Consider the following 12,775-nt stretch of genomic DNA (forward strand, 5'->3'; position numbering starts at 1 on the left):
ATGGGGGGGGGGGGAATCCTCCCACTGTATAATTGTATTCTGACAGCTGTGAGATTTCCCCTCCATCAGAATACACTGATCAGCAGCGCCGGTCATAGCCACCGCCGATCAAGAGAAAATGGAACAACAGGCTGGTTGTATGCAAGACGATTGTTGGATTGACTTGTGTACAACCAGCCTGCCCACACAGGGATTGAAGTTCTGCTGAACTGAATGAATTTTATGTATGGCTGGCTTCCACCCAATAGTGGAACTTCTGCTAATTTGTAGACATGTGCGATTCGTTTCGTACGAAACGAAAATTCGTACGAATCCAAAATATGAATTTTTAGGCGTATGAATTCCATACGTATTACAAAATTTTGTTAACGAATTTCGGAGTCAAATTAACAGAAATATGACTGGTGTTTTGTTCATCAATCAGAAGAAGTCAGCACAGCACAGGGATGGTGGGAACCCCTCATAATGGGCACAGAGGGTGTACAGACCCGGGAACTCAGCACAGGGATGGTGGGAACCCCTCATAATGGGCACAGCGGGTGTACAGACCCGGGAACTCTGCACAGGGATGGTGGGAACCCCTCATGAAGGGCACAGTGGGTGTACAGACCCGGGAACTCAGCACAGGGATGGTGGGAACCCCTCATGATGGGCACAGTGGGTGTACAGACCCGGGAACTCAGCACAGGGATGGTGGGAACCCCTCATAATGGGCACAGGGGGTGTACAGACCCGGGAACTCAGCACAGGGATGGTGGGAACCCCTCAGGATGGGCACAGCGGGTGTACAGACCCGGGAACTCAGCACAGGGATGGAGGGAACCCCTCATAATGGGCACAGGGGGTGTACAGACCCGGGAACTCAGCACAGGGATGGTGGGAACCCCTCATAATGGGCACAGTGGGTGTACAGACCTGGGAACTCAGCACAGGGATGGTGGGAACCCCTCATAATGGGCACAGCGGGTGTACAGACCCGGGAACTCAGCACAGGGATGGTGGGAACCCCTCAGGATGGGCACAGCGGGTGTACAGACCCGGGAACTCAGCACAGGGATGGAGGGAACCCCTCATAATGGGCACAGGGGGTGTACAGACCTGGGAACTCAGCACAGGGATGGTGGGAACCCCTCATAATGGGCACAGCGGGTGTACAGACCCGGGAACTCAGCACAGGGATCGTGGGAACCCCTCATAATGATAAATTCATCATAACAAACTTTCGTTATTTAACAAAAAGTTTACGAATCTAACAAAAATTTGCATTTCGTACCAATCCGAATTGAATTTCGTACACGAATTACAATTTTTTTTGCGTACAGAACGAAACAAAACTAATTTTTTGACAGCACCCATGTCTACTAATTTGTCTCCTCCCCCCCCCCATGTCAGTGCACATTTGGCACCTTTTTCGTAAAGGGGGAGGGGGGAGCGGATACCTGTCTTTGACAATATCCTGTCCCCACTTCCGGGAGTTCGGGCCACGGCTCCCTCCTCCTCTCCCCTTAGCCGGGTCAGCAGGAGAGCGCAGCGGGTGCCTCGCACATGCGCAGTAGGGTTCCAGGCATGAAGCCGGAAAGGCTACACTACGGGGTCCCCTTACTGGCAAGGGCAGCACCCGACAGCCCATGGACACATCAGCTATGGTGCCAACATTGAGGGACTCCAGGACAGGTAAGTGCCCTAATATTAAAAGTCAGCAGCTGCAGCATGTGTAGAGTAGGGATGAGCTTGGTGTTTGAGTCGAACGCATGTTCGGCGAAGCCAGAAATCTGTGGGCCATTCGATCCAAATTTGCATGGCGCTCACGGCCCACAATGCACTGCGCTTATGATTGGCCGAGCATGCACTGTGACCCCGCATGCTTGGCAAATCACAGCGCCGGCAGCGAGGAGAGCCATGATTGGCCACAGGCAGGATGCCTATAGCCAATTATAGCTCAGGCTGTGTAGTACACACCCCACACTATATAAGGCTGCCAGCGCGGCGGCCTTGTGTAGTGTTCTGGTGTCTGCAGGAGTTAGTGGATGTTGTCTGTGTGCCTTCACCGCGCAATACATCTGTATCTACCCTTCATTGTTGTTCTCTAATTGAGCCATCTGCCATCTGCAGGAGTTAGTGGGTGACTGGGTGTTGTCTGTGTGCCTGTACTGCAGAATACACCTGTATCTATCCATTGTTGCTGTTCTCTAATTGAGTCATCTGCAGGAGTTAGTTGGTGTTGTGTGCCTCCAGCGCAGCACAGTATACACCTATATCTACCCTTTGCTGGTGTTATATAATAAAGGCATCTGCAGGAGTTAGTGGGTGTTGTGTGCCTCCGGCACAATATACACTTCCCAATTGCTGGTTTTCCCATCTCCCTGCAGGCCATTACTATGTCTGGAAGGCCAACAAGGAGAGGCAGACAGGCATGAGCCAATAAAAGAGGGCAAGCAGGCTCTGTGTCTAGAGACAACAGTGATGGTTGTGGACGTGGTGCATCGTCATCATCAGCACGTGGCAATGGGACACTTGTCCTTATTTTCGGCAGCTGGACGTGTTGAGCGCATCATGCCGAAGACTTGGTAGAGTGGATGACCAAGCCCTCTTCATCCTCCTAATTCTCCCTTACCCAGGCTCAGGGTACTAGCAAAGCAGCTGCCAACGCATCCTCTTCCCTCGTCTCAATGCCATCATCAGTGACTCCTTCCCTAGACCCACAACGTCCTCCTGAGGAGTCTCCTGAACTCTTTGAGCACAGTGTTGGGTACATGCTCCAGGAGGATGCCCAGTGTTTTGTAGGCACTGATGATGATGCTATTTGCAACATATGTCTCAAGCGTATTTCTCGCATGGCCAAAACATCAGCCGCTTGGGCACCACATGCTTGACCTGACATATGTTGACCTGCCATGCAGCTTGTTGGCAAGCGTACCTCAAAGACCCACACCTAAGAACAAAGCGGACCTCTCCTTGCTCCTCATCAGCTGGGATCTCCAACCCCACTAGACCTTCAGTCCTCTCTGAAACCTGCTCTGAGAGGAATGAAGGTGTAGAATTAGGTGTGTCACAGCCAAGTGCTTGCGGGCTGTGACACACCTAATTTGCCTGCTACAATCGGACGTACACCCACGTCCGATTGTAGCAGGCAAATTTCCCTGCCCCAGCTGCTGGACCGGCGAAAGAAGTTCACTCCCAGCCATCCACATGCCCAGCGGTTGAATGCTAGCTTGGCTAAATTGCTAGCACTTCAACTGCTGCCTTTTCAGTTGGTAGACTCGGCCCCCTTCTGTGAGTTTGTACAATGTGCGGTTCCTCAGTGGCAGGTCCCCAAACGCCACTTTTTCTCACGGAAGGCGATTCCGGCTCTCTACCGGCATGTGGAAGACAATGTCCTTGCCTCACTGGACAGGGCGGTCAGCGGTAAGGTGCATATTACCGCTGACTCATGGTCCAGCAGGCATGGGCAGGGATGTTACCTGTCTTTCATGGTTCATTGGGTGACTCTTCTGGCAGCTGAGAAGGATGCAGGACAAGGTGCAGTAGTGATGGAGGTTGTTCCGCCACCATGCCTCCAAAAATGCTACTACTGGTTGTGACACACCTCTCTCCTCCACCCCCTCCTTTTCTTCTTCCTCCATGGCCTCTTCCAGTGCTCTGTCCTCAGAACCAGCAGTGCTCCGTAGGCATTCAAAGGGCTACGCAAGTATGCAGGCAAAACGATGCCATGCCGTGCTTGCGCTGGTTTGTTTGGGGGACAGGAGCCACACTGGGGCAGATATTTTGCCAGCTCTGCAGGGGCAGGCCGAGAGGTGGTTGATGCCACACCAGCTTACGCCAGATTTGGTGGTTTGCGACAATGGCACCAACCTCCTCTCCACCCTCCAACAGGGACAACTGACCCATGTGTTCTGTGTGGCTCACGTCCTTAACCTGGTGGTGCAGCGGTTCTGACCAAAGCCCCAAAGTATGATCGGTTCCACCAACCATCGCCAGCATCTAATTTACATGGTGCAGGAATACCTAGGGGCAAGGTCAGATTTGGACACCTTTCCCACCGAAAATCCTCTGGCTTACTGGGTCTTGAGGATGGATCACTGGCCAGAGCTTGCACAGTATGCAATTGAGCTACTGGCCTGTCCTGCATCCAGCGTTCTTTCGGAACGCACCTTTAGTGCTGCTGGTGGCTTTGTAACCGATCACAGGGTGCATCTGTCCACCGACTTGGTTGATCGACTGACCTTCATAAAGATGAATCAGTCTTGGATCACCACCAGCTACCAAGCACCTGAAGCTGATGTAACCGAATATTTTTTTAAAAAATATCACATCCCTTCAAGACTGCCTATGCTGATGCTGAGTGACTGTCCTGTTATGTTGACTGTATCCTCTTCCTCCTCCGCAAATATCTTGGAAGAACATTTTTGGTTCTGGGTGATGCCACCAGCCCAGTTTTTTAGCCCCTGTTTAACAGGGGCGTGCAATTACAATTTTTGATGCAATGCTTAGCAGCGGGGCTAATTCCTGCACTCCAACTAGAGTATCTGGGAGAGGTTGCAGTGTTGTGGCACCAGCAAGCAGTGCCTAAGGCCCAATTTTTCAGCCCCTGTTTAACAGGGGCATGTAATTACAATTCTTGATATAATATTTCACAGCAGGGTCCATTCCTGCGCCCACCGAGAGTAACTGTGAGGACTTATAGTGTTGTGACACCAGCACCACAACCACCAAAGGCCCTATTTTTCTAGTACTGTTCAACAATGGCATGTAATTACAATTCTTGATATAACTGTTCACAGCAGGGCGCTCCAGCGCCCACCAAGAGTCACTTTGAGGGCTTACAATGTTGTGGCAACACCTTAGGCCCCCATTTCTGCAGAGCATATAGGGCAGGCCCCTACTTTTAAACATCCAACTTACAAACATCTCCTACTTGCAAACGGAAGGAGACAACAGCAAGTGAGATGAAAAAAGATGTACGGCAAAACAAAATATCTTAAAAATAGATTTTTTGACTGGAGCTATACTTTAAAAATGTACCAGTTGAAAATTACAAACAGATTTTACTTAACACAACAAACCTACACAGTCCCTGTCTTGTTTGCACCGCCTGTATACTGCTGTTCTGAGTATATAGGGCCTGGGGGCCACACGCATTTCCTTTTTTTAATATGGGTACGGGGTTCCCCTTAATATGCGTACAAGACCCAAAGGGGCTGGTAATGGGCAGGGAGGGCTACCCATGCCATTTTTCTCAATGATTTTCATCCATATTGCCGGAACCAGATATAACATTAAAACCGCAAGCAGTTTTAAATGACGTTATTTCCGTTAAATGTCATTTTGTGCAGGGACTGTTCTAAACACGGGAAACACGTGGCACTTCACAGGCATACTATAGACACCCCCCAGGCATGATATTTAAAGGAATATTTACTCTTTTTTTCACTTTAATCGTCATTAAAATCAGTGCTCCCGAAAAAATGTCAGTTTTTAAAAACATTTTAGGCATTGACCCATGTCCCCTGGGGCAGGAGCCAGGTCCCCAAACCCCCTTTTTAGGACAGTATCTTGCATATTAGCCATTAAAATTAGCACTTTTTATTTCAAACGTTCGAGTCCCATAGACTTCAATGGGGTTCTAACGTTCGCACGAATTTTCGGTCCGTTCGAAAGTTCTGGTGAGAACTGAACCGGGGGGGGGGGGGGGGGGGTGTTCGGCTCATCCCTAGTGTAGACTATGTGTGTACCTGCTGGCTTTTAATTTTTGCAGCGGTGGACGGACCTCCACTTCCAAAACCCACCCAACCCTTCCTGCAGAATCTCCACATATTCTCCTTGTTTGTGTGGTTTAATAATTTCAGAAAGGAAATGGATGATCAGCATTTAGAGAACTGTAAAAAACAAAAAACAAAACAAAAAAGAAAAAAAAAAAAACAATAAATCTTCAGAATCTCACCTGTAATATAAACTTCATAGTTGACAGAGATGTGACTTCTCCTCCTAGATGAAATATAAAGGGTCAGTTATTTAGGGAAGAGCTCTGATGGTGGCTTACCAAGAAAATGGTTACAGTTGTCGTTACATTTACTCTTTTATTTTAACCAGGTGAGCAGAAGAACAAATTTTTATCTTCCAGCTGTAGGCCCAATAATTTTACCAAAACTTTGTCCCCAGATCCCACCATAAAGAATACCCATCACACGTCTATTGCTAAAGTGTAGAAGGTAAATCTGCGCTCGAGAGCAAAAAAAAAAAAAAAAAGTGACAAACAATCGTGAGAATCTCCTTAAAATTATAAACAGTATATTGAGTCCGTGAATAAAATCAACAAACACTTGGTGAAAAAAAGTCTGCAATCAATTCAGAAGAATTATTATGATAATAAAACAATGGCAAAAAGAAAATAAATACATTAAGGAAAAGGAATGTCCGGAATTCAGCCACCTTCACCGGAGAGGGGGAGGAGAAGGGTTGTGAGGGTTATCCCAAAATAGTAGCGGGTCACAGTTGATATGTAAATGCCCTTACCAGAAGCGGTGGACCCCCTGGATAGCGCGGTCAAAATCATGAGCAGATATAGCCCTCTCCTGTTGTTCTGTAGCCTCACGTCTCTGTGAGGATCCAGGACCGGAAAAAAGGGGAAAACTCCCAGTCGGGGCTGCCACTTGATAACCCGAAGGGTGATGAGTATAGGGCGTGATGATGATCAGAGAGTGTAGACGTGGCACAAGAGATGATCAGAGAGAGTGTAGATATGGCACAAGAGATGATCAGAGAGCATAGACGTGGCACAAGAGATGATCAGAGAGTGTAGACGTGGCACAAGAGATGATCAGAGAGCGCAGACATGGCACAAGAGATGATCAGAGAGCGTAGACATGGCACAAGAGATGATCAGAGAGCGCAGACGTGGCACAAGAGATGATCAGAGAGTGTAGATATGGCACAAGAAATGATCAGAGAGTGTAGAAGTGGCACGAGAGATGATCAGAGAGTGTTGACATGGCACAAGAAATTATCAGAGAGTGTAGAAGTGGCACGAGAGATGATCAGAGAGTGTAGACATGGCACAAGAAATGATCAGAGAGTGTAGACATGGCACAAGAAATGATCAGAGAGTGTAGACGTGGCACAAGAGATGATCAGAGAGTGTAGACGTGGCGAAAGAAATGATCAGAGAGTGTAGACGTGGCATGAGAAATGATCAGAGAGTGTAGACGTGGCACAAGAGATGATCAGAGAGTGTAGACATGGCACAAGAAATGATCAGAGAGTGTAGACGTGGCACAAGAAATGATCAGAGAGTGTAGACGTGGCACAAGAAATGATCAGAGAGTGTAGACGTGGCACAAGAGATGATCAGAGAGTGTAGACGTGGCACAAGAGATGATCAGAGAGCGCAGACATGGCACAAGAGATGATCAGAGAGCGTAGACGTGGCACAAGAGATGATCAGAGAGTGCAGACGTGGCACAAGAGATGATCAGAGAGTGTAGATATGGCACAAGAAATGATCAGAGTGTGTAGAAGTGGCACAAGAGATGATCAGAGAGTGTTGACATGGCACAAGAAATGATCAGAGAGTGTAGAAGTGGCACGAGAGATGATCAGAGAGTGTAGACATGGCACAAGAGATGATCAGAGAGTGTAGAAGTGGCACGAGAGATGATCAGAGAGTGTAGACATGGCACAAGAAATGATCAGAGAGTGTAGACGTGGCACAAGAAATGATCAGAGAGTGTAGACGTGGCACAAGAAATGATCAGAGAGTGTAGACGTGGCACAAGAGATGATCAGAGAGTGTAGACGTGGCACAAGAGATGATCAGAGAGCGCAGACATGGCACAAGAGATGATCAGAGAGCGTAGACGTGGCACAAGAGATGATCAGAGAGTGCAGACGTGGCACAAGAGATGATCAGAGAGTGTAGATATGGCACAAGAAATGATCAGAGTGTGTAGAAGTGGCACAAGAGATGATCAGAGAGTGTTGACATGGCACAAGAAATGATCAGAGAGTGTAGAAGTGGCACGAGAGATGATCAGAGAGTGTAGACATGGCACAAGAGATGATCAGAGAGTGTAGAAGTGGCACGAGAGATGATCAGAGAGTGTAGACATGGCACAAGAAATGATTAGAGAGTGTAGACGTGGCAAAAGAAATGATCAGAGAGTGTAGACATGGCACAAGAAATGATTAGAGAGTGTAGACGTGGCACAAGAAATGATCAGAGAGTGTAGAAGTGGCACGAGAAATGATTAGAGAGTGTAGACGTGGCAAAAGAAATGATCAGAGAGTGTAGACATGGCACAAGAAATGATTAGAGAGTGTAGACGTGGCACAAGAAATGATTAGAGAGTGTAGACGTGGCAAAAGAAATGATCAGAGAGTGTAGACGTGGCACAAGAAATGATCAGAGAGTGTAGAAGTGGCACGAGAGATGATCAGAGAGTGTAGACATGGCACAAGAAATGATCAGAGAGTGTAGACGTGGCGAAAAAAATGATCAGAGAGTGTAGACGTGGCATGAGAAATGATCAGAGAGTGTAGACGTGGCACAAGAGATGATCAGAGAGTGTAGACATGGCACAAGAAATGATCAGAGAGTGTAGACGTGGCACAAGAAATGATCAGAGAGTGTAGACGTGGCACAAGAAATGATCAGAGAGTGTAGACGTGGCACAAGAGATGATCAGAGAGTGTAGACGTGGCACAAGAGATGATCAGAGAGCGCAGACATGGCACAAGAGATGATCAGAGAGCGTAGACGTGGCACAAGAGATGATCAGAGAGTGTAGATATGGCACAAGAAATGATCAGAGTGTGTAGAAGTGGCACAAGAGATGATCAGAGAGTGTTGACATGGCACAAGAAATGATCAGAGAGTGTAGAAGTGGCACGAGAGATGATCAGAGAGTGTAGACATGGCACAAGAGATGATCAGAGAGTGTAGAAGTGGCACGAGAGATGATCAGAGAGTGTAGACATGGCACAAGAAATGATTAGAGAGTGTAGACGTGGCAAAAGAAATGATCAGAGAGTGTAGACATGGCACAAGAAATGATTAGAGAGTGTAGACGTGGCACAAGAAATGATTAGAGAGTGTAGACGTGGCAAAAGAAATGATCAGAGAGTGTAGACGTGGCACAAGAAATGATCAGAGAGTGTAGAAGTGGCACGAGAGATGATCAGAGAGTGTAGACATGGCACAAGAAATGATTAGAGAGTGTAGACGTGGCACAAGAAATGATTAGAGAGTGTAGATATGGCACAAGAAATGATCAGAGAGTGTAGAAGTGGCACGAGAGATGATTAGAGAGTGTAGACGTGGCACAAGAAATGATTAGAGAGTGTAGACGTGGCACGAGAGATGATCAAAGACTGCAGACATGGCACGAGAGATGATCAGAGACTGCAGGCAGATCATGTGAGGGTAGGGTCAGTACAATAATATAGGCATCATAAAGTTACAAGCAGCATTGATTTTTCTTGTCCACCTTCCACAGGGATGATCTTCATGTGTGCCACGTGTCCCTTCTAGTGATGTCCGGTTCATCAACAAATCGTTCTTTTGAATCGATTCTTTTCAGTGACCTGGATGCATCGATTCTTCCGACTGAACTGATCTGTTTAAAACAGTTCACTGTACAACAGAATGGTAATATGATCGTAGAGTGAGAGCTCAGCCCCTTCCTGCAACCAATCAGGCACAATCACAGCACACTGCCCCTCCCTGCAACCAATCAGCCAATCACAGCGCACTGCCCCTCCCTGCAACCAATCACAGCGCACTGACACTCAGAACTATTTTAAGTTTTGTATCCAGTTCCTGAGTCAGGAGTACACAGCACAACCATATAAATCCTGTATTATAATAATAATATACATCCTGAATAATAATAACAAAAAATTCCTATAAATCGTGTATAATAAGAATAATAAAAATCCTAAATAATAATAACCATATAAATCCTTTATAATAATAATAATAAGAAGAAGAAGAATCATTGGAGTTGTGAGAAGGCAGTACACTGAAAGAATCATGAGTCCCACCAGTAGAACAATACACCAATCCGATCATCAGGGGGCAGCAGTGATCAGGTGGTACGGACAGCTTGAGGCCCTTTCACACTCGTGCGACTTGAGACTGCAAAGTCACATGACAAGTCACATGACAAGTCACACCCCATGGATTTCCAACCAGTTCAGTTCATATCTGTGCGACTTCAAAGTCGTTTTTGTACTACTTCTGTCCGACTTTGATGCGACTTGTGGCAGAGACCTCCAGATTACACAGACATTGCTTCAAGTCGTGGCAAAAAGCACTTGACTTTCAAGTCGCACAAGTGTGAAAATAGCCTTTAGTGATTGGATTTTACTACCAGGGGTACTTCACCCAATGTTAGTAAAATCTGATCATCGTTCCTGCGCATGCGCTGTAAAAGACTACGGGAAAATCTGATGGCTAAGCAATGTTAACTGTGAAGTCGGCCCATCAGAATGCAGTTCACATGCACACAAAAAAAAAAAAAACCTGCTTTTCATTTAGGCTCCGTTTCCACTTGTGCAACTTGTCCTGCGACTTGGGACTGCTAAAGTTGCATGACAAGTCGTACCCCATGATTTCCAACGAGTAGTGTTCATATCAGTGCAACTTCGAGTCACAGCGACTTCAAAGTAGTCCCTTTACTACTTTGGTCCAACTTTGATGCACCTTGAGGTCCATAGACCTCCGGAATACACAGGCATTGCTTTAAGTCGCATCAAAATTGCGGCAGAACCGTGCGACTTTCAGGCTCCGTTAGCCTGAAAAGCCTGAAAGTCGCACGATTCTGCCGCAATTTTTTGCCGCGATTTTGCAGTGACTTGAAGCAATTCTGGAGGTCTATGGACCTCAAGTCGCATCAAAGTGGGACCAAAGTAGTGCAGGGACTACTTTGAAGTCGCTGTGACTTGAAGTCGCACAGGTATGAACGTTTCTCATGGGAAACCATCGGGTACGACTTGTCATGCAACTCTGCAGTCCCAAGTCGCAGGACAAGTCGCACAAGTGGAAACGGAGCCTAAATGAAAAGCGGGTTTTTGTGCATGAGAACTGCTTTCTGATGGGCCGACTTCACAGTTATCATTGCGAGCCATCAGCTTTGTGGAAACCTAGGCTCAGGACCGGTTCACACTGCTGCGTGGTTCAAAAATCGCATGTGATGGCTTGCGATGCGATTTTAGCCATACAGAAAGTATGGCTGAAATCGTTTCACAGGACCCTTTTTTTTGCACCAATGAACTAAATCAAAGTAAACGTCTGGAGGAGGACCTTCCAACCTTCTAAGTGAATCAGTCTTCTGATTCTAATCATATAATAAGGTTGAGTCAGAGCTTTGGTTCGCTTGCTTGGCAGCAGACTCAACAAGTGAACCGAAGAATCGATTCAATGAATCGGTTAATTTCAGTGAGCAGATCGAAATGAACCGATTCACTTTAAAGATCCGGACTTCCCATCACTAGTACCTTCCGCTGGGCCCTCCTCCCTGGTCTCACTTGGCTCCTCCCCAGGCGCCCTCTCATTTCACATGCCCTCCAGTTCAGCAGCGATTATCTCTATAGCCTCATACACACGATCGGACTTTAAACAAAACATTTTCTGTGGATTGCTGCCCAAAGGGCGTTGGTTGTGAACTTGTATTGCATACACAGGACTTTTTCAGCCAACTTTCACCAAATCACGTGGTTTTTCTACTCTTTACCGCCACCCTTTGGTCAACTTCTGTATTGTCTGATCTTTTGCATTGGTTCTGAACATGCGTGTTTGTACGTTGGACTAAAGTCAGGGCCGGTGCACCCACTAGGCGGATTAGGCAGCCGCCTAGGGCGCACTGCCGCCTAGGGGCGCAGCCGACCCTTGCCTCCCCCTTTCTTCCTCTTCTCCCACCCCCAAGCTCCCTGCAGAGCCACTGACAGGGGACCCGGAGAGCAAGGAGTTCAGTGCGGCGGGCGGGCGGTAGCCTTGCGCTGTGGTGTGCAGCTTCTCCCCTCTCCCTCCCAGGATTTCAAAAAGCTGGAGGGAGACGGACGTCTGTGTAACAAGGCAGGCAACCAATAGCGCTCCTCTTCTGAGTGGGAGGGCGTGACTGCTAAGTTGCTCCGCCTCCCACTAACTCCTTAGCCAATCATAATGTCCAGCCCGCCACATTTGACCAGAAGATGTTGGCCAGAGCAGGGCGGGATGGAGAGGACCCGACATACCTGAGCATGGGGAAGGTGTGAGATAAAAGCTGTCCCAATGCTGGCTGCAGACAGGTATCAGTGTCCTCCTTCTCTGGTGCTGTGTGTAGGATATGCAGAGATCACACTGATCGGGAGGACTTCCCCTCCTCTTCTCATGCTGCTTCTTATCTGTGGTTTTATTTACACCAAACACAGGACAGGAGAATGCTGATTGGACTTCTGCAAGACTGGCAACCACTGCTGTTTCTATAGCTATATGTGCTAGAGTCCCATCCATGATTTGTTTGACCTTTTATTTATCTTTGAAGGAATTAGGTTGGTCAGGCTGGGAGCAGCTCAGACCTGTTAACCATTTACTGTCCTCCTGTGCTTGAGAAATGACTGTTAGTCTTTTTGTTTTTTTAGCACATTGTTATATCTTGTAAACTCCTGTTTACACATAGTGCAGTGATCAATGTTTTTCCACACTGGTCACTGCTAGCCTAGGAAACACTTGTACCATGTCCCCAGTCTCTGACCCTCTCCTATACCATGTCCCCAGTCTCTGACCCTCTCCTATACCATG

General features: G+C 47.4%; 1 protein-coding gene across 2 annotated transcripts in view; it reads right to left on the minus strand.

Moving 5' to 3' along the window:
- LOC143981580 (butyrophilin subfamily 2 member A2-like) overlaps window positions 1–10,442 on the minus strand; it is a 64,783-nt gene extending 54,341 nt beyond the window's left edge. The window contains exons 1-2 of one of the 2 annotated variants that reach the window (XM_077479548.1): window positions 9,483–10,442; window positions 5,942–5,985 (exon numbers count right to left, since the gene is read on the minus strand). In XM_077479548.1, the coding sequence (XP_077335674.1) occupies window positions 5,942–5,985; window positions 9,483–9,541 (103 nt within the window). In that variant the 5' untranslated portion in view covers window positions 9,542–10,442. The remainder of the gene's footprint in view (window positions 1–5,941; window positions 5,986–9,482) is intronic. The other variant, XM_077479547.1, reaches the window with a different exon arrangement.
- Between the last annotated feature and the right edge of the window lie 2,333 nt (window positions 10,443–12,775).

This window comes from Lithobates pipiens, unplaced genomic scaffold, assembly GCF_037356315.1.
Source record: "Lithobates pipiens isolate NorthernLeopardFrog02 unplaced genomic scaffold, aLitPip1_a1.2 Scaffold_16, whole genome shotgun sequence".
Taxonomy (NCBI): domain Eukaryota; kingdom Metazoa; phylum Chordata; class Amphibia; order Anura; family Ranidae; genus Lithobates; species Lithobates pipiens.